Source organism: Capra hircus, chromosome 12 (genome assembly GCF_001704415.2).
Source record: "Capra hircus breed San Clemente chromosome 12, ASM170441v1, whole genome shotgun sequence".
NCBI classification, from domain to species: domain Eukaryota; kingdom Metazoa; phylum Chordata; class Mammalia; order Artiodactyla; family Bovidae; genus Capra; species Capra hircus.
The window spans coordinates 9,280,926-9,308,526 of record NC_030819.1 but is presented as its reverse complement, the minus strand read 5'-3'; the positions used below and the strand labels follow the sequence as shown (position 1 = coordinate 9,308,526).

Genomic DNA, 27,601 nt, shown 5'->3' with positions numbered 1-27,601 from the left:
GTTTCAGCTTTAACATCAGTCTTGCCAGTGAACACCCAGGACTGATCTCCTTTAGAATGGACTGGTTGGATCTTGTTGCAGTCCAAGGGACTCTGAAGAGTCTTCTCCAACACCACAGTTCAAAAGCATCAATTCTTCGGTGCTCGGCTAACTCTCACATCCATTCATGACTACTGGAAAAACCATGGCCTTGACTAGACAGACCTTTGTCTTTGTTGGCAAAGTAATTTAGGTTTCATTATAATGAGCTTGAATGGTAGATTCATGAAGTCGAAATAGTCTGAGTAAGTATATTTTGTCATATCACATCTCTGTTGAAGTTTGATACTGTAAAACAGTGGCATGGTACATGGGCAGTTTGTCAAAACATTAAATTAGTATTGGTCGCACGGAAGTTTTTTTTTCCACTACGGCTGGCTTCTGAAAGGAATATTCTTTTATATTTACAGAATACATTTTCATGTTTAATTTTTCAATTAATTTATTGTTTGACTGAGCTGAGTTTGCACTGCTGTGTATGGGCTTTTTCTAGTTGCCAGTGAGCAGGGCCTACTCTAGTTGTGGCGCAGGGGCTTCTCATTTTGCTGGTTTTTCCTTGTTTCAGGGCACAAGCTCTAGACCATGTGGGCTTCCATAGTTGTGGTGCACGGGCTTAGTTGTCCCATGGCATGTGGAATCTTTCCAGGCCAGATTGAACTCCTGTCCACTGCATTGGCAGCCAGATTCTTGGCCACTGAACCACCAGGGAAGTCCTTCATGTTTTATTTTTAAATGAACATGTTTTCCACTAATTTGCTTCCTATACTTTATATGCAGGCGTTACTATATTTTTAAACTAAGTGACTTAAATACAAAGTAGGCTTACTGCTATTCTTGGAAGTTTATAAATGTACCGCATGTAAAGCAAAATATATTTTATTATGCAGATACATTTTTCCAGGCTTCATCTGAAATTTCTACCTTTGATTCACTGTGATCAAATAGAAAGAAATCAGACCGGCCTGGATTCCTACTGTATCCTCGATACTGTTTAGTAACTATGTGAGTTTTGTGTCTCTAAATCTCACAGTCTACATTTAAGGAATAGGGTGTAAGTCTCTGCCTTATGAACTAGTGATGAGGACTCAGTGGCATTAGGTACGTAGACGGTATTGGCACGGTGCTGGCTTGCGGAGTTCAGGAACTTTAGTTCCCATCTTCTTTTCTTCCTCTTCTCCTTATAATTGTAAAACTACAGGTTTAAAGACTGTATGCTGTCAATCATTATCAGTGCATTGGTGTTCTGTAAACTGTATTAAACCATTAGTAAGCCATATTGAAAGCCCATTTTAGGCCATTCCTAGTACTGTGTGCTGAGTCAAATGCTTTCATTGCACCATGTTCCTCTTCTTTTTCAAAGCATTTATTATAGCTGTAATTAAAGTATTGGTTCTGCAGTTAATTGCTGTTGGATTTTCCCATAAGAGTATTCAGTACTTGAGGGCACTGGTGGTGTTTTTATCTTGTTTACTTGTGTATTACCATTGCTAGTTCCTGACACATGTTAGGTGATTAATAAATATTTGTTTACTCGAGGAAGGAATGAGAGAGAGAGAGAGAGACTGTCTGTATTTCAAAGAGTTTTTAGTATACTTGGATGGAAAATACATAAGATAAGTGTAATGTAAATTCATAGGTGCCGAAACAATGGGAAATTAGAGGAGGAGAGGGTATCTGTCTTTTCACACGTCTCCCTTTTTGTCCTTTGAAAGTAATGTGGGTACTTCAGGACTCCTAGGTGCCTCTCTTGAGAATATTTTCCTTGTGCTTCCTTAAAATGACTCCTCAGAATAGCAACATTTTTAAAAAGACTGGGAACTCACCATGCTGGAGAAGTAAAGGCTCTGGGCACACATTTTGGGGAATCTGCCCTGCAGTGTTAAAAGACGGAATTGTGAGATGCTGTTTATAAAGTCACTTACAGCAGTCTTGTTTGTAGTAGCCAGAATTCTGAGCAGCTTCAGTGTCTACTCAGTGGACAAATCTTCACAGTAAAATACTGGGCAATTGTGATAGCTGTATATATTACTAAAATAGACAAGCAGTTTGGAGAGTAATGCATAGCGCAAACATTTAGTTAAGATCTTCCCGCCCTTCAGTTATGTTTAAATGAGCATAGAGAATAATTATACATCATGTTGAAATATATATATTATATATATATTAAACTTATTTTAGCTCAAAAGACGAGTTTTCTTTTAATTTTAGGTATTGCTCCAGATGTTTTAATTCTAGGTATTTTTTAAACTCAGAGGAAAGGTGAATGGATAGTACTTTGCACACTGGTACGCTCTTCATTTAGATTAATTGTTAAGCCTTTCTATGTTTGCTTTTTTCTTCATCTCTCCCTTTATTCGTCTTTTCCCTCCTCCTTCCCCTTCTCTGTTTCCTGAACTATTTGACAGAAAGTTGCAGGCATCCTGACACGTCACTCCTAAATACTTCAGAATGCACCTTAAGGGTAAGACTATATGTCTGCAAAACCACAAGGATACCATTATCTCATCAAAGAAAACTGGCATCAGTTCATAATATCATCTAATGTACTGTCCATGTGGGAATTTCCCCAGTTGTTCCCTGCATTGTGTTTTTTACCTTTTTTTTTTTTTTTTAGCCCTAATATGGTCCATTCAAAGTTTTTATGGTTATATCTCTATTTTCTCGCCCTCTTTCTATGTCATAACATTAACTCCTCAGAAGAGCCAGGGGCAATTGGCATAGAACATTTCACATTCTAGATTGGAGGTTTCAGTACTGGCCCAGAGAACATACTTGGGAAATAAGCTGGAAAGTTGGGGGTTACAGTTGGCCAGTGATGTCTATGTATTTTGAATTGGTGACTTTGAAAGTGGCTCAGTTACTAAACATTAGGTGATTTCAGAGTGTGATTATGGGACTAGGTGGCTAAAGTGGGAGAACAGGTTATTTGAGAGGTGATCCTAAGAACTGAGTTGAGATAATGTTGAATGGATCACCTGCATGGGTGGTACGACTTGGGATCAGAGGAAAGGTCAAGAGTTGGGTAATGTAAATTCTTTAGTGAATATTGCATTGTGCCAGGGATGCTGAGAGATGATAGATAATTGAGAAGCTTCTCTGACCAGATAAAATGAACCTCAAGGAAATGGAAGTTTCTCCGAGGATTAGAAGAGGTGATGTTTTGGAAGCGGCAGTGAGGGTCGCTGGAGAAGTGAGGTCCCTGAGGGCATTGGGGATTTCAGGTAATGCAAGGAGGTGAGTTGGAGAAGGAAATGGCAATCCACTCCAGTATTCTTGCCTGGAAAATTCTATGGATAGAAGAACCTGGCAGGCTACAGTCCATGGGGTCGCAGAGTTGGACACAACTAAGCAACTGGCCACTAAGGAGGTGAGTGGAACGTCCCGTGAAGGTGCCGGATCTGTGGTAGACGAACCAGTCCCAGAGCATTGGTCTCACTGGGTATGGACCAGCCTGGAAAAGAGGGAGTAGGTGTCTAGGGAGGGTGGGGTTGAGTCCTCTGAGGTTCCGAGGATGAGGGATGTGCAGAGAAATTTACCTTCTGGGTGGTGGATGCAGAGTTCCGAGAGTAAATGGTGGTGAGCACTTGGGCTCAGAAACGTGGTCTCAAATGCATTCTGAGGGTCTGTACCCTTCGTCTGATTACGTTTTGATTTCACTTTCTGTCCCCTGGCCCTTGAGCCCCAAGCCAACACTTGATGTCACGGACGAGAGCTCTCGCTTCCTGAGTGGGTTTTCCATATGTCCTCCTTACCGCACCAGTCAACTCTTTAGTGGGTTGGTGTACAAAGTACAAACCCAGAGAGCACTCCCCTGCTTTATGTCTTCCTGTTGCCTCTTCATGGACTCCGTGGCCTCATTTGCACCACTGTCTTTCAGGCCCCCTTTTCTCATGCTTCAGTCTTCTCCGTTTCCTGGTTTGCACCATCTTCTCCCCAGCTGACGGCCTTTCATAGTTAAGCCAGTCTAAGCAGTTGTAACAGAATCAAAAATACAGAGTAAGATACAGTTCAGTTTCTCTCCCAGGTAACAGTCGAGAAGGGAGGTGTCAAGGGTCAGTAGGGTGACTCCAGGATCACAGCAGATGGTTCTCATTTTAGGGCCCAGAGCAGCTGCTTTTCATGCCTCTCATCCAGGCTCAGCAGGAAGATAGCAGGAGCAGGGGAGTTCACACTCACTGATTTTCAGGGCCTAACCCAGAGAGTACCCTCTATTTCTTCTCCTGTCCTATTGGGGGTGAGTCTAGGTGGTCATACCTAGGTGCTAGGAAGATGGGAGATGTAGTTGATAGCAAGGTGGCCATATCCTCAGCTAAAGCATAACATTTCTCTTATTAAAGGAAGGAAGGGAAAATAGATATTGGCAGACAGCTAGAAGAAATAAGAATATGTAAATGTATCTGCTCTGTTTTGGAAACACACACACACATGTAAGGCCAGGACTAGTAAGATGACATTTTTATAGGAGGTGGCGGGATGGTCTGGTGGAAATGATTAGGGGACAGGAAATAGTATTAGTACATGGGATGAAAGGGAAAGACTTCTTTGATTATACATTTTTGCATAATTCTGACCTGTAAATCCATCTTAATATTTAAAAATGAATACATAAAATCATTAACGTTCTGGGGGAAAAACTCAGAGTGAAATCCAAGCAAACAGATGGACAGGACTATATGAATAATACAATCTTGCTGAAGGAGGTGGGGAGGGAAAGTGAATCTAAATAACTTTTAATAGTATTTTTTACTGGATACCCTCAAGGTAGAGATAAAATACGTCTAAACAAACACTAAGCTCTAGTTAGAAGGTTTATTTTTCTTAGTTCGTGGGTTAGCAGCTCTGAAACCAGTTGATGTATATTCTGGGATAGAGGAAATAAATATATATATTGTGGATAAGAGGAGCCAAGTTTCTCATTGTCAGAGAAAGGAGTTACAGATGTGGGAATGGAGAAGCATGGAATGAACCCTGCAGTGCTGAGTTGGAAGTTCAGCGTGACTTCATAGTTTTTAACATAGATTGAAAAATAAATAAATACATGTTACTACATTTGTAATTGTGTGTGAGTGTGTACATATATATATATACACACACTCTCTAGCTCAGGATTTCTTAACTTGAGCGTCACTGATGTCTGGGGTAGACACATATTTGTTGTGGAGTGGGGCTGTCCTGTCTGTGCATTGTAGGATATTTATCAACATCCTTGGCCTCTCCCCACTAAATCTCAGAACCATCTCCTCAGTTGTGACAATCATGGACTTCCAGACATTGCCATATGTCCCCTGAGGGGAAAACCTTGCCCAGTGATTGAGAACTACTGTCCTGCTGAGAGGTCACAGAAGCACGGACACCCATAGCAAGGAGCACACCAAGCACCCGGATCTTGTTCTGTGAAGACTGTCCTCCCATAAATGAACCTGCACTCCTTAAAAAATGGCTGCTTTCAGAAAGAGTCGAAGATGAGCATGAGAGATCTTATATAAGAATACATAATCAAGTGGCTGAAGAAATGAGGATATGCCGAAAAAGAAAAAGACCCAGGAACCAGCTTTCAGGGGCTTCTGCTGGCAGTTCTGGGAAAACCTCAGCAAGAAAATGAATAATGCTAGGAATAGATTAAAATCCATGAAATGAAGAGTGCATGAGTTTATACTGATACAGGTAGAAGAGGTGAATGAGGGTAGGGCTCACAGCTCTTCCTTACGGTAGGTTTTTAACTAATAAGTGTAGAAAAATCAGTCCTCAGCAAACACCAGATTGCTTGCATGCATCATCAGTGATTGACGTTAAAATTAGTGGATGAAAATATGATGAGACATAGGTATTTGCTTAATTTATAATATCTCTTCAGATGATAACTAATCAAAGTGCGGAAAATAGTCCCTTTAAAATGGATAAACCTTGAAACTTGCCCAGATGGTGAAAATTAATATCACTGGTAATGGAACAAATCAGGAGCCTGCGCCTCTTGGTTTGATGCACCGAAAAGTCCACATTCTTTCTGTGCAGTTCTGGCCAAAAATGTGTAACATGAATATAATCATGAGGAAACATCAGGCAGACCAAACTGAAAGAAAGTGTACGGTATAAATGGCTTGTACTCTTCCAAAGTGTCAAGGTCAAGAAACACAAAAACGGATCAACTTATCTACATCAAAGGAAACTAAGGACACATGACAATTAAATGCAACATGTGATCCTGGATTAGTTCCTGAACCAGAAAAAAAACGTTTTCCTTTTGTAGAAAAGGTCATAAATAGGACAACTGGTGGAATTTGAATCAAGTCTGTAGATGAAATGATGATACTATTGTCAGTGTTAATTTTTAGATTTGGTCACTGTACTGTGATTACAGAAGAGACTCGGCTTGGTTTTAGGAGATGCGCCCTGAGATACTTAGAGGTATTTACCTGAAGCTTAGCCTCAAATGTTTAAGAAAAAAGAAATTGTGTGTGTATACATAAAGAGAGAAACCGTGAATGACAAAGCAAAATCAAGGTGGTCAGATGTTAACGTTGGAGAATGTGGGTAAAGGATGTATATGCTCTTTGTACTATTTTTGTGAATTTTCTGTAATTCTGAAAATATTCCAAAATGAAAGATTAAAAAAAAATGAGAGCATATGCTGCCCTCCTCCCCAAGCTTACCTTTAAGGGATAAACATGGAGACGCATTTGCAATACGTACTATATCTCATTCATCTGACTAATTCTAAAGGATTGACGGCTTAGAAAATTGTTTTATGAAGAACAGTAGGTAGTTTGCTGTTTAGTTTGATAACTATTTAGTTGTTCAGAAAATTTTTTTTTCCTGAAGCCGATTGTGAGCTTTTGTTAAGATAAAGCTTCTTTAGAACAAAGATGTAATTTGGTTAAAGTTAATTTCTGAGCCCCCATGAAATAAGCGATGGCTTTTGGCCTCTGTTTGATCCTGGCAGTGCGTGTAGCTCATGTCTGGCCCATGTTTTGGAAGCAGCAGGTAGTCAGGAGAAGGCTGCTCCTGGGGGTCCTCTCTTCTGTGAACTGGTCATGATTTCCCATACAGATGGGACCCCATGAACTTTGGCAGAGGTTATCCTCAATTCCCAGTCCACGTCTCACAGTCATAATTTTTATGAGTATGTGATTAATAATATCATTAAAGTTATAAAACTAAGCCTGAGGGCACCTCAACTATCCGCTTATTGTTTGAATAGGACCAGCTTATATAACGGCATTGTCTTAACTGGAACATGGAAAGTAAACAAAGTACAAAATGGTAACTTTCAAATATGTAGGGTATCCTTTAGCGGTTGAGTGCTTTCTGTCCTTTATCTGGTCTCTTGAGCTTTTAGATTTAATTGTTTATTAGTCCCTTAATTGACTTTAGAATTAATTAGTATAGAGTAATTTTTGGAGCAATCAGTTGTGGGATCTGGATTTTGGTTGTCTGCCATTAACCCTTGTCTTGCCTTGGCCCTTAGGAAAAGATAATAGATAATTACTAGTAATATGTAATATTACATAGTAATGTGTGATATTTTCTTCAGAGAACATTAAAGGGAAAGTGCTCTTGTATATTAATTTTATCCCTAAAACACTATTAGCAGGGTAAAAGTCTGTGTTTTCATGCTCTATTTACTAAGCAAGTAGAAAAATTTTTGAAAGTCCATGCTTCATTTGTGTGGTTGAATGGCTCTGTTCTTTGATGTCCAACACATAAATTAATATTTGCTGATGTTTCCTTTGACTTACATTTTTAAAAATCACCTCTTTTTCAACTTTGAATATGGGATTGAAGTACTACATCATTTATCCTGTAAAGTTGCATGCAATTTAAATTTGGAGGTGTCATGGTCTTGAATTGATGACTGGCATCAGTAAATCATCTTGTTTTTGTTCAGATTATCATTGACTGTTTCTAAAACAGTGTTTTACTGGCATTGGCCTCACAGAGGGCAAGAAAATTTATACTAGCGTGAGACTATTACAGAAAAGCCAGTAAAGCTTAAATACAGAATATGGTGCATATAAAGTAGACAGTATTATTTTTATTTAACTGGAGGAAGAAAGGACAAATTTGCTGAGAGACTGCCTTTCTAGGTTATTTGCTATTTACATAAAATAACTTATCAATCAAAACATTCTGAATTGTTAAAGTGTTTATGTGCCTGTGCTAAGTCGCTTCAGTCGCGTTGGACTCTGCGACCCCAAGGACGGTAGCTTTCCAGGCTCCTCTGTCCATGAGATTCTTGTCCAGGCAAGAATACTGAAGTGGGTTGCCATTTCCTTCTTCAGGGGATCTTTCCAGGGATCGATCCCATGTCTCTTGCATCTCCTGCACTGGCAGATGGGTTCTTTACCACTAGCGCCACCTGGGAAGCCCACTGTATATATAAGAACACTGTATTTTAGAAATGAAGTTACGACTGCAGCTTGATCTTCTCACATTCATCCTTTCCAGTCCCTCCTTTAAGATCTTGTTTTTTCCAAAACTTGCTGGATTGGTCTTGCCTGTCTGTGCTTCAGTTTCTCTTCTGGATTCCTTCATGTGAATGTCCACCTCCACCATCTCTGTATTCTGATGTGTGTGCATTCTAATCTGCCTGCCACGCTGAATTCTAATGATTTAGACATTATCTATCCATCTCACAGGCATCTCTCATTTAACTTGCAAAATATGCATCTAGTTTTTTCCTTTCAGCCTACTCCTTTCCTGTAAATGTTATTGTCTGTGATGTTGCAGACGCAGAAGTTGGGGTGTTGGTGCTTGATTCGCCTTCCCCATCCTTCATCCCCTAAATCACCAAGCTCCATCTGCCTCCCAGACATCTCTCAAGTGTGGCTGAGAGATTTATTTCTCCTGTCTCCTGTCTCATCTACTCCCTAACTGTGGGCTGAGGCCTTACAATTTTCTAGCACATCTCCTGCAGTTGACAGCTTGCTTTTCCCCATCTTCACTCTTGAACCTTCCCAATCCCAAAAGTAGCAGCAGCACCAGAGTGATTCCCGGAATGCACAAATCTACTCATGTCTGCCCTGTTTCAGCCATTCTGGTTGCTCTCAAGGTAAAGTGAAGTCTTTGCTGCGCTGTTAGACCCTGAATGTTCCTGTCTGACTTCTCTGGTGCACCAATCCTCTGTCCATACCCTTTGGCCTTGGTGTCCTTCTTTTGGATTTCCCAGATGGCGCCAGTGGTAAAGAACCAACCTGCCAGCGCAGGAGATGTAAAAGACGTGGGTCCTATCCCTGAGTCAGGAAGATCCCCGGAGGAGGGCACGGCAGCCCACTCCAGTGCTCTTGCCTGGAGAATCCCATGGACAGAGGAGCCTGGCGGGCTGCAGACCAGAGGGTCGCACAGACTCGCCCTTCTTTTAGTCCTCTTCATAGAAACGCCTGGTGGTATTCGCTTTCTACCAAAATGAAAATCCTTAAATACTCTCAAGCTCCTCTCTAATATTACCCATCTTTGTGTCCTTCTGCACCTTTTTCTGTTTTCTTTCCCAGCCAGTTCTCTTTACTCTTCCTAGGACACTGCATCTGTCATTTCCTGTACATAGAAATCTCGCTGGCAAGTCGTAACTCTTTTCTTCTTCCAGAGTGATTTAGTTTTGTCTGTTTGTGAAACATAGGACAGAGGGATTGCTTTCCTCTGTATAGCTTGAACTCTTTCATGGTATCTTCTGTTTTAAATTCTTGCCTACGCAGTTTGTCTTTCTAAGCATCCTAATGCTTTGCTTTTTAATAAATTGCTCTTTGTTTTTGTGTAGCAAACCATCACTTAGGGACTTTGATGGTAGTCCATTGATTAAGACTCTGCGCTTCCATTGCAGGGGGCACGGGTTTGATCCCTGATCAGGGAACTAAGACCCCATGGAAGTGAAAAAAAAAAAAATCACCTATAATATAGGCAAATGTCAACTTTTGCAATGATTTGTTAGCTGTATTGGTGTAATCAGAAGTTGTTATACTTTTTGATAATTCCTCATAGAGATATACATAATTACAAAAGCCCTTCAAAACATTAGTTATTCAGTATGGACCAAGTCATTATCTACAAAGCAAGGTTGAGATAACTATGCATTTCTCCTGGGCACGTACTGTGAAAGATATTTATTAGATTACTGTCTGTATGTGAAAACTTCTCCCATGGAATAAATAAAGGAGTAGCATTAAAATTTGAATTTTGGAACTTTCTCTAAACGTTCTGAAATAGTTGGAATAGGCTGAAAATTGGATTTTATAAAATTATACACGTGATATCTTCTGAGTCAGGAAGAGAGATGCTCAGAAGTTTTCATATTGTTGCTAGTCTAATATAAAGAGATGGATAGAAGAATGCCTGGAAAGATGTGTTAAGTTGTTCATGTTTGTTGGCTCAGAGATAGCAAGTCATATTGAGAAGAATGACTTTTCTCCCCCATATGTACCCATTAGGGTACAAGGTAACCTGCTGTAACAAAGAGTCTTAAATCCAGTGGTATAAATAAGATTGAAATTCATCTACTTCTCATTTAATTGTCGGGCTGGTCTGCACTGATGGAGCAAGTGAGTATCCTGTGGCCATTGTTCCAGGAGAAACACAGACCTGTCTCTTTCCGCCCCCACGCACCCCCTACACCTGCCTTGTTTCTCCCCTTCATCCGCATTGCCAAAGCCCAGTGCCTGCAGTTATCAGGGAACCCATGGGAAGAAGGGACGAAAGGAAGATCAAGCAGTTCTTTTTTTCATGTAAGTGAGACTGCACTTGGATACATTTCTTTAACTTAGACTCTTTTTTCCTTGGAATTAGTGGGTCCTGTCTAGATGCAACACAGATGAGAAAATGGAGTCTGTCTGGGTGGTCTTTTATTTAGTTAGGATTCTATTGTGGAAAGATAAAATGTAAAATTTAGGGAAATCCTGCAGTCTGTCACAACATACTTCTGTATTTAAAATTTTATTTGATATGTATTACTATTATAATTTTCCACAGTTTATTGTGATCCACACATTCAAAGGCTAGTGGTTTCCACACTTTAAGGAGTTCATGATCTGAGCCACAGTCAGTTCCCAGTCTTGTTTTTGCCGACTGTATAGAGCTTCTCCATCTTTGGCTGCAAAGAGTATAATCAGTCTGATTTGGGTGTTGACCGTCTGGTGATGTCCATGTGTAGAGTCTTCTCTTATGTTGTTAGAAGAGGGTGTTTGCTATGACCAGTGCGTTCTCTTGGCAAAACTCTATTAGCCTTCCCCTGCTTCATTCCGTATTCCAAGGCCAAATTTGCCTGTTACTCCAGGTGTTTCTTGACCTCCTACTTTTGCATTCCAGTCTCCTGTAATGAAAAGGACATCTTTTTTGGGTGTTAAGTTCTAAAAGGTCTTGTAGGTCTTCATAGAACCCTGCAACTTCAGCTTCTTCAGCGTTACTGGTTGGGGCATAGGCTTGGATTACCGTGATATTGAATGGTTTGCTTTGGAAACAAACAGAGATCATTCTGTTGTTTTTGAGATTGCATCCAAGTACTGCATTTCAGACTCTTTTGTTGACCATGATGGCTACTCCATTTCTTCTAAGGGATTCCTGCCCACAGTAGTAGCTATAATAGTCATCTGAGTTAAATTGACCCATTCCAGTCCATTTTAGTTCACTGATTCCTAGAATGTCAATGTTCACTCTTGCCATCTCCTGTTTGACCACTTCCAGTTTGCCTTGATTCATGGACCTAACATTCCAGGTTCCTATGCAATATTGCTCTTTATAGCATCAGACCTTGCTTCTATCACCAGTCACATCCACAACTGAACTATGGAAAATTCTGAAAGAGATGGGAATACCAGACCACTTGACCTGCCTCTTGAGAAACCGATATGTAGGTCAGGAAGTAACAGTTAGAACTGGGTGTGGAACTACAGACTGGTTCGAAATAGGAAAAGGAGTACGTCAAGGCTGTATATTGTCACCCTGCTTATTTAACTTCTATGCAGAGTACATCATGAGAAACGCTGGACTGGAAGAAACACAAGCTGGAATCAAGATTGCCGGGAGAAAAATCAGTAATCTCAGATATGCAGATGGAACCACCCTTAGGGCAGAAAGTGAAGAGGAACTAAAAATACTCTTGATGAAAGTGAAAGAGGAGAACGAAAAAGTTGGCTTAAAGCTCAACATTCAGAAAATGAAGATCATGGCATCTGGTCCCATCACTTCATGAGAAATAGATGGGGAAACAGTGGGAAAAGTGTCAGACTTTATTTTTTGGGGCTCCAAAATCACTGCAGATGGTGATTGCAGTCATGAAATTAAAAGACACTTACTCCTTGGAAGGAAAGTTATGACCAACCTAGATATAATATTCAAAAGCAGAGACATTACTTTGCCAACAAAGGTCCATCTAGTGAAGGCTATGGTTTTTCCACTGGTCATGTATGGATGTGAGAGTTGGACTGTGAAGAAAGCTGAGGGCCGAAGAATTGATGCTTTTGAACTGTGGTGTTGGAGAAGACTCTTGAGAGTCCCTTGGACTGCAAGGAGATCCAACCAGCCCAACCTAAGGAGACCAGTCCTGGGTGTTCATTTGAAGGAATGATGCTAAAGCTGAAACTCCAATAGTTTGGCCACCTCATGCGAAGAGTTGACTCATTGGAAAAGACTGATGCTGGGAGGGATTGGGGGCTGGAGGAGAAGGGGGTGACAGAGGATGAGATGGCTGAATGGCATCACTGCCTCGATGGACATGAGTCTGAGTGAACTCCGGGAGATGGTGATGGACAGGGAGGCCTGGTGTGCTGCAGTTCATGGAGTTGCAAAGGGTCATACATGACTGAGCAACTGAACTGAACTATTATAATTTATAGTGTACTAAAGATTCAGTGAATGGTTCAGTCTCTTTGGATCACAGTTTTCTTATTCGTGTCTTCTTTTTCGTGCTCATTTTCTTATTCTATCACTGGTTAGTATAAGTTCCCCCAATTCATATAGAATACAGTTTACTTTCACTTGCCTTCCTGTGATATCTGACTCCTGCATAAGTATTAGGTGTGGAGAAATTACTGATAGGTATAGATTAATTTGCTTGGAACAACATTGTTAACACTTGGTAGCAGATATGGGCAAATTTTTGGTAAAGGGCCAGAGAAGAAATATGTTAGACTTTGTGGGTCTCATGGTCTCCATTGCAACCACTCGGCTCTACTGTTGAAGGATGAAGACAACCTTGTATAAACACTGCTGTGTTTCAGTAAAACCTTATTTACAATCTGAATCGCAGGCTGTAGTTTGCTGATCTTGCTTATAGGATGAGCACACCCTCCAGGTAGAATTAGATGTAAGCTTAAGTTTGTGGAGCTTACATTCTTACAGAAAATGAACTAGAAGATAGGTAGGTCAGTGTTGTTAAGCTTCTGTCTGTTGTTTATTAATTACATGTTGTCTTCTGCTCTATATTTATTCTCATATAGAAGGATAATAATGAGCACAATAATAGTCTTTTTTGAGTGCCCTACATTGTGGTAAACATTATTTCATTTGTACCTCTTGACAGTCATACAGTTCAGTTCAGTTTACTCACTCAGTCGTTTCCTACTCTTTGCGACCCCATGAAATGCAGCATGCCAGGCCTCCCTGTCCATCACCAATTGCCGGAGTTCACTCAGATTCACGTCCATTGAGTCAGTGATACCATCCAGCCATCTCATCCTCTGTTGTCCCCTTCTCCTCCTGCCCCCAATCCCTCCCAGCATCAGGGTCTTTTCCAATGAGTTAGCTCTTCTCATGAGGTGGCCAAAGTACTGGAGTTTCAGCTTTAGCATCATTCCTTCGAATGAACACCCAGGACTGATCTCCTTTAGAATGGACTGGTTGGATCTCCTTGCAGTCCAAGGGACTCTCAAGAGTCTTCTCCAACACCACAGTTCAAAAGCATCAATTCTTCAGTGCTCAGCTTTCTTCACAGTCCAACTCTCACATCCATACATGACCAGTGGAAAAACCATAGCCTTGACTAGACGGACCTTTGTTGGCAAAGTCTCTGCTTTTTAATATGTTGTCTGGGTTGGTCATAACTTTCCTTCCAAGGAGTAAGCGTCTTTTAATTTCATGGCTGCAATCACCATCTGCTGTGATTTTGGAGCCCAAAGAAATAAAATCTGACACTGTTTCCCCATCTATTTCCCATGAAGTGATGGGACCAGATGCCATGATCTCTGTTTTCTGAATGGTGAGCTTTAAGCCAACTTTTTCACTCTCCTCTTTCACTTTCATCAAGAGGGTTTTCAGTTCCTCTTCACTTTCTGCCATAAGGGTGGTGTCATCTGCATATCTGAGGTTATTGATATTTCTCCCGGCAATCTTGATTCCTAAATAGGCTTTGTTATTTATCACCATTTCACAAATGAGGACATTAAAACTTTGAGAGTTTAAATAGCTTACTCAAAGTGAGAGGTCAATTAAGTACTTGAACCTGAGCTATTCTTTGCCTACTTTGTATTTATTGTATAGGGAACGATTCTGTAAGGCTTGAAGAGCCAGAACAGAATCAGGCTTTCTAGGTTTGTTAGAAGCATAGTAGTAGAAATTGTAACTATTCAGTGGGTTAAAGAATTGAAAGGAATTAAGAAACCTCTTTGTTTACTTCAACTCTATAAGATACTCCAATTGCCCTTCTAGTGGACCCCGGATCTAATACCTGCTTTCCCTAATAGCTGGTTTTAAGATGCCTCTTCGCTCTGCCTTTTATTCCTGCGTAATATTTTTGTAATAAACCTCCTTCATCAACTCTTCTGTATCATGTATTCCTCCTTGTGCCATTCATGCCCCTCCGTAGGGGTTACCCTATTTTAACTTCACTTTGGAGTAGTCATTGTGTTGTTTTTTGTTTAGTCGCCAAGTTGTGTCCAGCTCTTTTGAAAACCCATGGACTGCAGCCTGCCAGGCTCCTCTGTTGATGGCAGTTCCCAGGCAAGAATGCTGGAGTGAGTTGCCGTTTCCTCCACTTTGAAGCAGTCATTGTGTCCTGGGCTCAATTTTTCCTTCTTGATCATCAGCTTTTTTCTTCTCTTTGTCCTCTCTGTCCTCCACCTTTCCCATCCCTCCAACTCTCTTCTTTCTTCTCTTACTTATTTTGAAGGATAGTTGACATATAATCAACTACTCATATTTAAAGCATTCAATTTGGTGAATTTTGACATATGTATAGACCTGTGAAACCATCATCATAAGCAAAAGACTGAGCATTTCTATCATCTCCCAAAGTTTGGCCTTTGCAGTCCACCCTCTCTCTGACCCTGTCCTAATGCTTCCTGTAGGTTGCATTTAATATGCATTATTTTTGGTCTTGCTTCTTTCTTTAACTCAGCATAATAATATTGAGATTCATCCTTGTTGTGCATATGAGGAGATTGACTTCTTCTTATCAGTTCAGTTTTGTCCGACCCTTTGTGACCCCATGGACTGCACCACACCAGGCCTCCCTGTCTATCACCAACTCCTAGAGCTTGCTGAAACTCATGTCCATCGAGTCAGTGATACCATCCAACCATCTGTTCCTCTGTGGTCTCCTTCTCCTCCTGCCTTCCGTCTTTCCCAGCATCAGGGTCTTTTCAAATTAGCCAGCTCTTCACATCTGGTGGCCAAAATATTCGAGTTTCAGCTGCAGCATCAGTCCTTCCAATTAACATTCAAAACTGATTTCCTTTGGGATGGATCTCCCTGCAGTCCAAGGGACTCTCAGGAGCTTCTCCAACAACACAATTCAAAAGCATCAATTCTTTGGTGCTCAGCTTTCTTCATAGTCCAACTCTCACATGCATACATGACTACTGGAAAAACCATAGCTTTGACTAGTCGGACTTTTGTTGGCTAAGTAATGTTTGTGTTTTAATATGCTGTCTAGGTTGGTCATAGCTTTTCTTCCAAGGAGCAAATGTCTTTTAATTTCATGGCTGCAGTCACCGTCTGCAGTGATTTTGGATTCTTTTTATAGTCAAGCGGAATTTCATTGTATGAACAAACCACATTTTGTTAATTCATTCTTTATTGATGGGTATTTAGACTGTTTCCAGTTTTTCACTTTGCAAATAAAGCTGTTAACATCTGTGTGTCACTGTTTGTATAGGCATATGTTTTTATTTTAACTTGTGTAAATAATTAGGAGTGAATTATCTGAATTATATGATGAGTATATGTTTAACTTTTAAAGAAACCTTCATACAGTCCAAAGTGGAAGTAAACCAAAATATACCAATTTCTTTCCCCATGCCCACCATCACAGGTTGTGGTGTTCCACTTGTACCACATATCTATTGACATAGTATTATATTTTAACTTTTAACCACTTAAATTGGTATTTGGGTATATTTCCATATATTTTTTTGACAGTGTTGAACATCTTGTGCTTGCTGGCCATTTGTATATATTTTTTGAAATGCCTGCTTATATCTTTTGCTTATTTAAATAAAACATTGTTTTTTAACACCAAAAACACTTTGTATTGAGGTATAACCAATTAACAATGTTGTGGTAGTTTCAGGTGTATAGTGAAGGGACCCAGCCATATATATACATTGTATCCATTCTCCCCACTCCCATCCAGACTGGCACATGACATTGAGCAGAGTTCCATGTGCTATAGGATAGGTTTGTGTTGGTTATCCATTTTCAGTATAGCTGGTGTATGTGACCTTGCCTCTTTTTTTAAAGCCTGGTTTGTTTATCATCATATTGTTGTAATTGTTCTTTATATAGTCCAGTTACAAGTTTCTTATTTGAAATATGTGTTGTGAATATTTTCTCTGTCTGTAGTTTGCTGTTTCATTTTCTTAACTAAATCCTTGGAAGAGCAGACTTTTAAATTTTGATGGAGTATGATTTGTTGGTATACTTTTTTTTTTATGGTTCATGGGTTTTGTATACTGTCTAAGAATCTGTTCCCTACCTCAAGATTTTTCTCCTTTATTTCCTTTTGTAAGTCTTACAGTTTTAGGCTTGTGACCCAATTTGAGTTAATTTTTATGTATCCTGTGAGTTAGGGTTGAGGTTCATCTTCTGTTTTTCCCAAATGCATATCTAGTGGTTCTACCATTTATTGAAAAGACATTGATGTCCCCATTAAATTGACATGGCCATCATAGGGTTCTTGAGTATACATTTCGTGTTTTATTGCTGCCTCAAGTTCAGATTTTTTGTTATCACTTCAAATCAAGGAGATAAGTAATTTTGCATGGTTTTTGCTAGGTCATAGGACATTAATAATACATTTATGCATATCATAAGAATTATATATATATATTTAATTTAAATTTATTTACTTTAATTGGAGGCTAATTACTTAACAATATTGTATTGGTTTTGCCATACATCAACATGAATCCGCCATGGGTGTACATGTGTTCCCAATTGTGAACCCCCCTCCCACCTCCCTCCCCGTACCATCCCTCTGGGTCATCCCAGTGCACCAGCCCCAAGCATCCTGTATCCTGCATCGAACCTGGACTGGCGATTTGTTTCTTATATGATATTATACATGTTTCAATGCCATTCTCCCAAATCATCCCACCCTCTCCCTCTCCCACAGAGTCCAAAACTGTTCGATACATCTGTGTCTCTTTTGCTGTCTTGCATACAGGGTCATCATTGCCATCTTTCTAAATTCCATATATATGTGTTAGTATACTGTATTGGTGTTTTTCTTTCTGGCTTACTTCACTCTGTATAATAGGCTCCAGTTTCATCCACCTCATTAGAACTGATTCAAGTGTATTCTTTTTAATGGCTGAGTAATACTCCATTTTGTATATGTACCACAGCTTTCTTATCCATTCATCTGCTGACGGACATCTAGGTTGCTTCCATGTCCTGGCTATTATAAACAGTGCTGTGATGAACACTGGGGTACACGTGTCTCTTTTAATTCTGGTTTCCTCAGTGTTTATGCCCAGCAGTGGGATTGCTGGGTCATAAGGCAGTTCTATTTCCAGTTTTTTAAGGAATCTCCACACTATTCTCCATAGTGGCTGTACTAGTTTGCATTCCCACCAACAGTGTAAGAGGGTTCCCTTTTCTCCACACCCTCTCCAGCATTAATTGCTTGTAGACTTTTGGATCGCAGCCATTCTGACTGGCATGAAGTGGTACCTCATTGTGGTTTTGATTTGCATTTCTCTGATAATGAGTGATGTTGAGCATCTTTTCATGTGTTTGTTAGCCATCTGTATGTCTTCTTTGGAGAAATGTCTGTTTAGTTCTTTGGCCCATATTTTTATTGGGTCGTTTATTTTTCTGGAATTGAGCTGCAGGAGTTGCTTGTATATTTTTGAGATTAGTTGTTTGTCACTTGCTTCATTTGCTATTATTCTCTCCCATTCTGAAGGCTGTCTTTTCACCTTGCTTATAGTTTTCTTTGTTGTGCAGAAGCTTTTAAGTTTAATTAGATCCCATTTGTTTATTTTTTGCTTTTATTTCCAGTATTCTGGGAGGTGGGTCATAGAGGATCCTGCTGTGATTTATGTCAGAGAGTGTTTTGCCTATGTTTTCCTCTGGGAGTTTTATAGTTTCTGGTCTTACATTTAGATCTTTAATCCATTTTGAGTTTATTTTTGTGTATGATGTTAGAAAGTGTTCTAGTTTCATTCTTTTACAAGTGGTTGACCAGTTTTCCTAGCACCAGTTGTTAAAGAGATTATCTTTAATCCATTGTATATTCTTGCCTCCTTTGTCAAAGATAAGGTGTCCATAGGTGTGTGGATTTATCTCTGGGGTTTCTATTTTGTTCCATTGATCTATATTTCTGTCTTTGTGCCAGTACCATACTGTCTTGATGACTGTAGCTTTGTAGTAGAGCCTGAAGTCAGGCAGGTTGATTTCCTCCAGTTCCATTCTTATTTGTCAAGATTGCTTTGGCTATTTGAGTTTTTTGTATTTCCATACAAATTGTGAAATTATTTGTTCTGCTGCTGCTGCTGCTGTTCTAGCCCTGTGAAAAATACCATTGGTAGCTTGTTAGGGATTGCATTGAATCTATAGATTGCTTTGGGTAGTATACTCATTTTCACTATATTGATTCTTCCAATCCATGAACATGGTATATTTCTCCATCTATTAGTGTCCTCTTTGATTTCTTTCACCAGTGTTGTATAGTTTTCTATATATAGGTCTTTAGTTTCTTTAGGTAGATATATTCCTAAGTATTTTATTCTTTCCATTGCAATGGTGAATGGGATTAGGAATTATATTTTTAACTGACTCATTGATTTTCAATTCCATCTATTATTTTATTTTTAGGTGTTACACATAATATTGCATTGCTTCGAGAGGTGATAATCAACTCACGCTTTATAGAAGGAGACATCAACACTAAATTTCTTTCTGATGTATATCCTGATGGCTTTAAAGGTTTGTATATATTGAAATATTTTAGTGTATTAAAGTTATTATTTTTATACTTTATTACAATGGATGCTTTCTTCTCTTCTGAAATTAGGGCTTTTCGCCTATGTTGTGCTTGATACTAATATATTAATACTTAGAGTATTCTAGGCTATTGACATTCATGATTTTCAGTATTCATGAGTGACTCATGAATGTGTAATGGTCTATAATTTTTTTGAGTGAGAAATTCAGCTAGTTTGTGGAATGTTGTGTTTCTGAAAGCCAATACAGATTTGTATTCCCTGCTGAAAAGAATATATATGGGATTTCTTCTTAATGTTAACACTGCATATTTATGAAAATGAGCACTGAACATTTCAGACTACCAGTTGCTATTCCTATTAATGAAAATGGAGATGGTCAAGAAGATGAAGGTTTTATTCTGAAAATTGAGTTTTGAGTAAAGTAATGAATGGACTGTGAAACTTAGCACTGCAGGGTTACCCATGAGTGTTTCCAGGTAGCAAAAGTTACTCATCAAGTGAGAGTCAGAGAAAACCCTTGAGTGAGCATCAAAAACATGGTTAACACGGTATTGAGATGCTGACAGCACTTACTTGCGACTTACTAGAAATGTTCAAGTGAAGGCCAGAAAGCTGTCCATATGTTTCTAATCAACTTGGGTACATATGAAGATTAGATCTTCTCTCACAATTTTTAAGTGTTCTTCATATCCATTTAAAGTGTTTTAATATATAAAATGACTCATTCATTTTAGGAGCTGTATGTAGATTCAGGTCAGCTTCATGTAGAGACATTAAATACATTTACAAAGCAATTTCTTACCAAGGAATTTATTATGGAGTGTTTGTAAGACTAACGGGATTACTGATTTGATTGTTATTTCAAAACTCTAGTGTTATAGGCCTTTATCATTAGTACCAAGAAAAATAAAGTGTTTTATTTTGGAACTTGAAACAAAGACCAATAAGTCATCATGTTCTTTTTCCTGAACTTTTGAATTTTTAGAAGCATAAATTACAACCTTAACATGATTGCACTTTTCTACTTATGTGATTATTTCATTAATATCTCTTGTTTTCATGAAGTCAAATGCCACCTATGTTTTTGCTTTTTATTGTATCCCTAGAACTAAAGCAGACCCTAAATAAATATTTGTTGAATTAATGAAAGGAATGGTGCTCATAATGTAGGTGAGAAGGTGTCCCCTTGACTATTTTGAATTAACTGTACGTGTATTCAGATTACAAATTTGTTTTGATCCTAAAGTTTTGGCTTCTTGTCCTGTCTAAAGTTTTAGTTAAAAGTTGTTGTCAGTTGTGAAGTGGACTTGGATTTCCATGTGCTTTTGCGTCCTCCTGGCTTACATGAAACAGTAGGCAGGAGGAGATGACAGATCAAAATATTGTGTGTGTACATGGATATTTATGTATACATTTACACATTTATATATGTGTTTATGCATATTTGGTGTTATATCCCATTACCATGGAACATTTAAAATTTCTAATTGGAGTTGGTTACTCTGTGATATATATTTAGCAGCAATTGAAAATGTTCCAAATTCTCAAGAGAACTCAGAAGTTTTCTTAAAGTCAAACAAACACTGTAGTTTGTTATAATAAGCTTAATATATTACACTTCTTTTTTGGGATGGGATTATTAGCATAGATACTGTAATTCTGTTTCTTATGCATAATAGTTTTTAAATTGTTGTACATTGTTAGAGGGCCTTAGCAGTTTTTAATTCAGCCTTCATTTTACGTATAAGGAAACGAAAGCACAGAAAGCCTGATAAAGCGAAATGATCAGTGACATAATAAAGCTGGAAATTAAACTTAGAGTTTTCAAGTTCTGTTTTAATAGTCATTCTGTTGTGCTAGAATTGAAATTCATAAATCACAGACGTTTTCGGAGTATGCTGTGTGTTGTCACGTAAGGACTTTAAAAGTACACACCTGTGTTTGCCATTCTGAACGCCTGCCGCTTATTATGTTCCTTTGTATTGTTTTCATGTCGGTTCTTTCTTCTCTGAGTGGCTACTATATCTCCTCCTCCTTCTTCAGATCATTCTACCTCTTCTTCCCAATTTTTCTCCATAGGAGGTCTTAAATATATTAAACTGTATCATCTTTGATTGTTTGATATATGTGCCTGAAAGAGACAGCAGGAAGTGGCAACTGAAGTTAACCCAGGATCTTATCCATATGTTTGAGGCTGGGTCATTTTGCCCCTTTGGGATTACCCATCTGCTTCCCATCTGTCCAGCTACCCCAGACACTGTTCATAGGCTAGTGTCTGTTTTATGACTGCATTAAAATTTTCTATTATATATGTTTATTATCCCAGGTTTATTTGTAGACTAGGACAGTGTTACTTACTAAAGACTCTTAGGCTGAACTTTGAAAAGATTGTGTCTAAAATTTAAAAATAGAATTCACAGAATTTGTTTGTCACATCAACTTATTAGATGCTGATGTTGAAAAGGTATTTTCCTTAGATTCTGAAAAGTAAATGGAAAATGGAGGAGTAGATATTTTGACTTTGAAATAAAGGGAAAATGAAGACGATACTTTAAGAAATATCATTTCATTTTGCCTAAAATGGAAATTTTGTTCTTATTTCTCTCCTGCCTTGCTGCACTTGAACCACCAGCCCTATCAAATTATTAGATACCTAATTTCTATTAGAAATTATTAGAATTATCTTTCTCTTCTGAAAAATTGCAGAATGTTTAGAAAACTTTGATTTAACACAAGTCTGCCATTAAATTATACTTCCCTTTTTTTCCCTCTGAATTTAATCATGTATTTCTGTACCTTTAAAAGTGTTAAATACATGACTGAAGTGTTGCCTTTAAAAATTCAGTCATTAAAATCATTCAACAAATAATTGGTATATGCAGTAGAAGGAAATCAAAGAGAAATAGTATATTTTCCTCATCCTTAGTGTGGTTATATCATTAGGGAAATAGACCTGTAAAGAACTAACTACGCTACAGGACGGAACAAAAAGAACACTAAGGTCAAGATATAAACTGAGTGTCTTAGAGCAGAGAAAAAGGAAACCAGTTGTGATCTGGGGAATCCAGGATGTCTGCAAGGGTGAGGGAGTGTAGAACGTTAAATACTCTCTCTGAGGACTCTCTTCTGCAGGTGCTGGGGCCACAGTACTGCCTCAGGAGACTCTGCATGTATCTCTTCCTGATCCTCCTTCTTTGATGTGATGGTGGTGGTTTGAAATAAGCCTTGGAGAAGGTGTTTACAGTCAGGGAATTAGCACGTGCTCTTCACTGGGTCTCTTTTCCTTCCCGCGTCCCGACTGGTTATTAACCTTTCAGGGGCAAACCACTGCCTACACTTGGACCTGATGATCACACGCAAACAGAGCCATCTGCATCCAAAGGAAGAGGATTTCCCAGCGAGGGAGGAAGAACCTAGAAGAATCCCCGAGGACAGGCAGTCCTCAGTTTTAGACCTGCAGGCATCGGCTCAACCTAGAAGAATCCCCGAGGACAGGCAGTCCTCAGTTTTAGACCTGCAGGCATCGGCTCTCTCACTCTTACAGGGTGACTGTCTTCTCCGCCCTGGCAAAGGCTTTGAGGTTCTTCCCAGTGGAGAACAATGAGGGCTTCCTAGGTGGCGCTAGTGATAAAGAACCCGTCTCCCAGTGCAGGAGACCTAAAGACATGGGTTTGATCCCTGGATCAGGAAGATCCCCTGGAGAAGGAGATGGCAACCCACTCCAGTATTCTTGCCTGGAGCATCCCATGGACAGAGGATCCTTGTGGGCTACAGTCCATAGTGTTGCAAAGAGTCAGACATGTCTCTGACGGACATGCCCTGAGGGACGTCAGGCAGAGAAGGTAGAGGGTCAAGTGAAAGTGGGCATAATATGGTGATTCCTTCTCTCCCCAGCCCTGTTCTCCACTTGGTTCCCAGAGTGCTGGCAGGCAAATAGCTACAGGCACAATAGTAGAATATCTATCCCAGAGAAATCTTACTGCTTACTGCTGTTTAGTTGCTAAATCATGTCCGATTCTTTGCTGTCTCATGGACTGCAGCCCACCAGGCTCCTCTGTCCATGGGATTCTCCAGGCAAGACTACTGGAGTGGGTTGTCGTGCCTACTCCAGGGGATCTTCCCCACCCAGAGATGGAACCCAGGAGACCCAAGTCTCCCTCTTGGCAGGAGGATTCTTTACTGCTGAGCCACTAGGGAAACCCCTGAGAAATCTTACCAACCCTTAAAGGGATTACCCAAAGATTCCCCCCAAACAAAATGACCCCCAGGCTACCCTACCCATGAGGCCAAGGGTCGGCCAAGCCGCAGCCCACACATAGAGCACGCATGGCTCAGGGTCAGGACCCCTGTTAGCACTGTCTCATACACACTGCCTTTAAATGAAACCCCCAGGAGAGTGTCAACCACAGATGGTTAGAAGAAAACCACTTAGGAGAACACAGATGAAGCTTCTTAAAGCTAGGTGGGTGGGTAATAGCAGGGGCTTCACAGAGGCCCTCAGAGGTGCTGCAACAGGGGCTTGACCTGCAGTAACCACTGGAATGGAGAGCATTGACACTGTTGAGGGCTTATAGCTTTGAAATTATCCCCCCAGAAGGTTAAGGAAGTTCGTTGCTCAGTTGTGTCTGACTCTTTGCAAACTCCTGATTGCTTACCAAAAAATAGATGTTAGAAAGATACTTAATATATTCAGTAGCCACTTGGTAAAGAAACTCTTTCCTAATAACACATTTCTAATAAAAGTAAAAGTAAGCCAATTAAATTTGATTAAAAGGCTCCTTACTGAAAGCTAATAAAAAGTATAATTTTACATGATGAAATGCTGAAATCATTTCCCGTAGAATCAGGAATGAAATGAGGTTAACTATAAAATAACTATTGTTATTAAACACTGTTATAAAGGATAAAAATGGAAAAAAGGAAGTAGTTGGTATAAATATTTTTTGAAAGAGACTTTTTTCCCCAGGTATTATTATATTCCTAGAAAACCCAGGAGATCCTAGTTTTATTAATAAAAACTTGTAGACTTAATAAGCGAATTTGGCAAGGTGGCTGAGTACAACAAGAAAAATATGCCAAGTCAGTGACTCTTTTGTGTGGAAGCTAGCTTGAAACAAAAATAGAAAAAAACAAACCTTTTCATATTAACCGTAGTATCTTGTAAGACTGGAGAGAAGATGCAATGGGGAAGACATAGAACCTTTGTGAAGACAGTTGTAACTGTAAAATCTTGTCAAGGAACAAGAAACAGAATCTGAACACATGGGTAAAAAAAATCAGTTATTGCTTGGGAGACTGCATTTTTGGAAACTGGTCTTTCTCAGATTAATACACAGATTTTCTGTAGTTCCAGTTAGATTCACAAGGCTTACTACATAAATCATTTTAAAGCTTATATGTAATCTTAGATTTCTGAGACTAGCCAAGAAGATTATGTGAAAAGTAAAGAGCGAAATTGGCTTCCATATTTTAAAACATATTGCAGTGCCTCTATATCGAAGGAGTATAATATAAAGGATAAAGTATTCCTGTTATGATAGTATCTCTGATACACTGTCTTTCTGGACCTGAATACCCCTCTTTTGACAAGGCTAGAGTACCCCAAGAGTGGTCAGGACATTTATTTAATAAGTTTTAGGATGTCTGTGATGCTGTGAAAGTGCTGCACTCAATATGCCAGCAAATTTGGAAAACTCAGCAGTGGCCACAGGACTAGAAAAGGTCAGTTTTCATTCCAGTCCCAAAGAAAGGCAATGCCAAAGAATGCTCAAACTACCGCGCAATCGCACTCATCTCACATGCTAGTAAAATAATGCTCAAAATTCTCCAAGCCAGGCTTCAGCAATATGTGAACCGTGAACTTCCTGATGTTCAAGCTGGTTTTAGAAAAGGCAGAGGAACCAGAGATCAAATTGCCAACATCCATGGGATCATGGAAAAAGCAAGAGAGTTCCAGAAAAACATCTATTTCTGCTTTATTGACTATGCCAAAGCCTTTGACTGTGTGGATCACAATAAACTGTGGAAAATTCTGAAAGAGATGGAAATAACAGACCACCTAACCTGCCTCTTGAGAAATCTGTATGCAGGTCAGGAAGCAACCGTTAGAACTGGACATGGAGCTACAGACTGGTTCCAAATTGGAAAAGGAGTATGTCAAGGCTGTGTATTGTCACCCTGCTTATTTAACTTCTATGCAGAGTACATCATGAGAAACGCTGGGCTGGAAGAAACACAAGCTGGAATCAAGATTACCAGGAGAAATATCAATAACCTCAGATATGCAGATGACACCACCCTTATGGCAGAAAGTGAAGAGGAACTAAAGAGCCTCTTGATGAAAGTGAAAGAGGAGAGTGAAAAAGTTGGCTTAAAGCTCAACATTCAGAAAACGAAGATCATGGCATCTGGTCCCATCACTTCATGGGAAATAGATGGGGAAACAGTGGAAACAGTGTCAGACTTTATTTTTTGGGGCTCCAAAATCACTGCAGATGGTGACTGCAGCCATGAAATTCAAAGACGCTTACTCCTTGGAAGAAAAGTTATGACTAACCTAGATAGCATATTAAAAAGCAGAGATATTACTTTGCCAACAAAGGTCCATCTAGTCAAGGCTATGGTTTTCCTGTGGTCATCATGTATGGATGTGAGAGTTGGACTGTGAAGACCGCTGAGCACCAAAGAGTTGATGCTTTTGAACTGTGGTGTTGGAGAAGACTCTTGAGAGTTCCTTGGACTGCAAGGAGATCCAACCAGTCCATTCTGAAGGAGATCAGTCCTGGAATTTCTTTGGAAGGAATGATGCTAAAGCTGAAACTCCTGTACTTTGGCCACCTCGTGCGAAGAGTTGACTCATTGGAAAAGACTCTGATGCTGGGAGAGATTGAGGGCAGGAGAAGAAGGGGATGACCGAGGATGAGATGCCTGGATGGCATCACGGACTCAATGGATGTGAGTCTGAGTGAACTCTGGGAGTTGGTGATGGACAGGGAGGCCTGGTGTGCTGTGATTCATTGGGTCGCAAGGAGTTGGACATGACTGAGCAACTGAACTGAACTGAAGGGCTTCCTGGGTGGCTCATATAGTAAAGAATCTGCCTGCAGTGCTGGAGACCTGAGTTCGATCCTTGGGTTTGGACGACCCCGTGGAGGAGGGCATGGCAACCCACTCCAGTACTTTTGCCTTTAGAATCCCCATAGACAGAGGACCCTGGTGGGCTGCTGTCTGTGGAGTTGCAGAGTTGGACATCACTGAGCGACTAAGTGCAGTACAGGATGTCTAACTGCAGTCTAGATTGGTGATGTACAAGCGGAGGAGGGAATAGAATTATTCAATGTTACTTTAGATTGGAAAAGTCCAGATCTGTGGGTGGAAGTCACAAAGAAGCAGTCTCAGTATGAGAAGTAACTGGCTAATGATTCAGAAATCCTTGTAAGAAGTTTTCATTTTCCTATCCTGGAGGAGTTCTGTGGGTCATACATAACCATGTGTCCCACACTGCAGAAGAGACATCCACACTGCACTGAGGATGGAGTTGATGATCTTCGTAGCCCTTTTCTATTAAAATTACTTGAGATTCTTTAAAAAACTGTAGAAACAAATTCAGTTGAGTAGCAGAAGTCAAGAAGTATTTAGCACTCTTATACCAAATTTATTGCATATTTATCACGGGCAAAATTTGAGAATCTCTTCTGCTATCAATAAAAGGGTTAAAGTTGTTATGCATCGTATCAGTTTGCCTATGAGATGTGATGGAATTAGATTTTTACTTGGGAACCTCCTTTCTCAATATTGCCTGAGTTGGTGCAGCTGGTAATTTATTAGACCAAATGAAACACTGATTCAGTATCCTGCAGGTTACTGCAGGAAGCTAGCTTGAAAGAAAAATGGAAAAAAAAAAACTCCAATCTTTCCATATTCACTATAGTATCTTGAAAGATTATAGAGAAAATGCAGTAGTGAAGACAGAACATTTATGAAGACAACTGTAAAATCTTGTCAAAAAACAAAAAACAATCTGAACACATGAGGAAAAATCAGTTACTGTTTGGGAGATTCGGCATTTATGAATGCTGGTCTTTCTCAGATTAGTACACAGATTTTGTGTAATTCCAGTTAGATTCACGAGGCTTACTACCCAAGTGGTTTAAAAGCTTCATGATACCTTGTTTTGCCTTTTCACCCCCTTT

The 27,601-nt window shown here is 39.6% G+C and overlaps 1 protein-coding gene across 1 annotated transcript in view; it reads left to right on the top strand.

Annotated features, from left to right (window-relative positions):
• PCCA (propionyl-CoA carboxylase alpha subunit) overlaps window positions 1–27,601 on the top strand; it is a 378,687-nt gene that overhangs the window by 198,046 nt on the left and 153,040 nt on the right. The window contains exon 17 of the mRNA XM_018056387.1: window positions 19,279–19,389. Coding sequence (XP_017911876.1) covers window positions 19,279–19,389 — 111 coding nt within the window. The remainder of the gene's footprint in view (window positions 1–19,278; window positions 19,390–27,601) is intronic.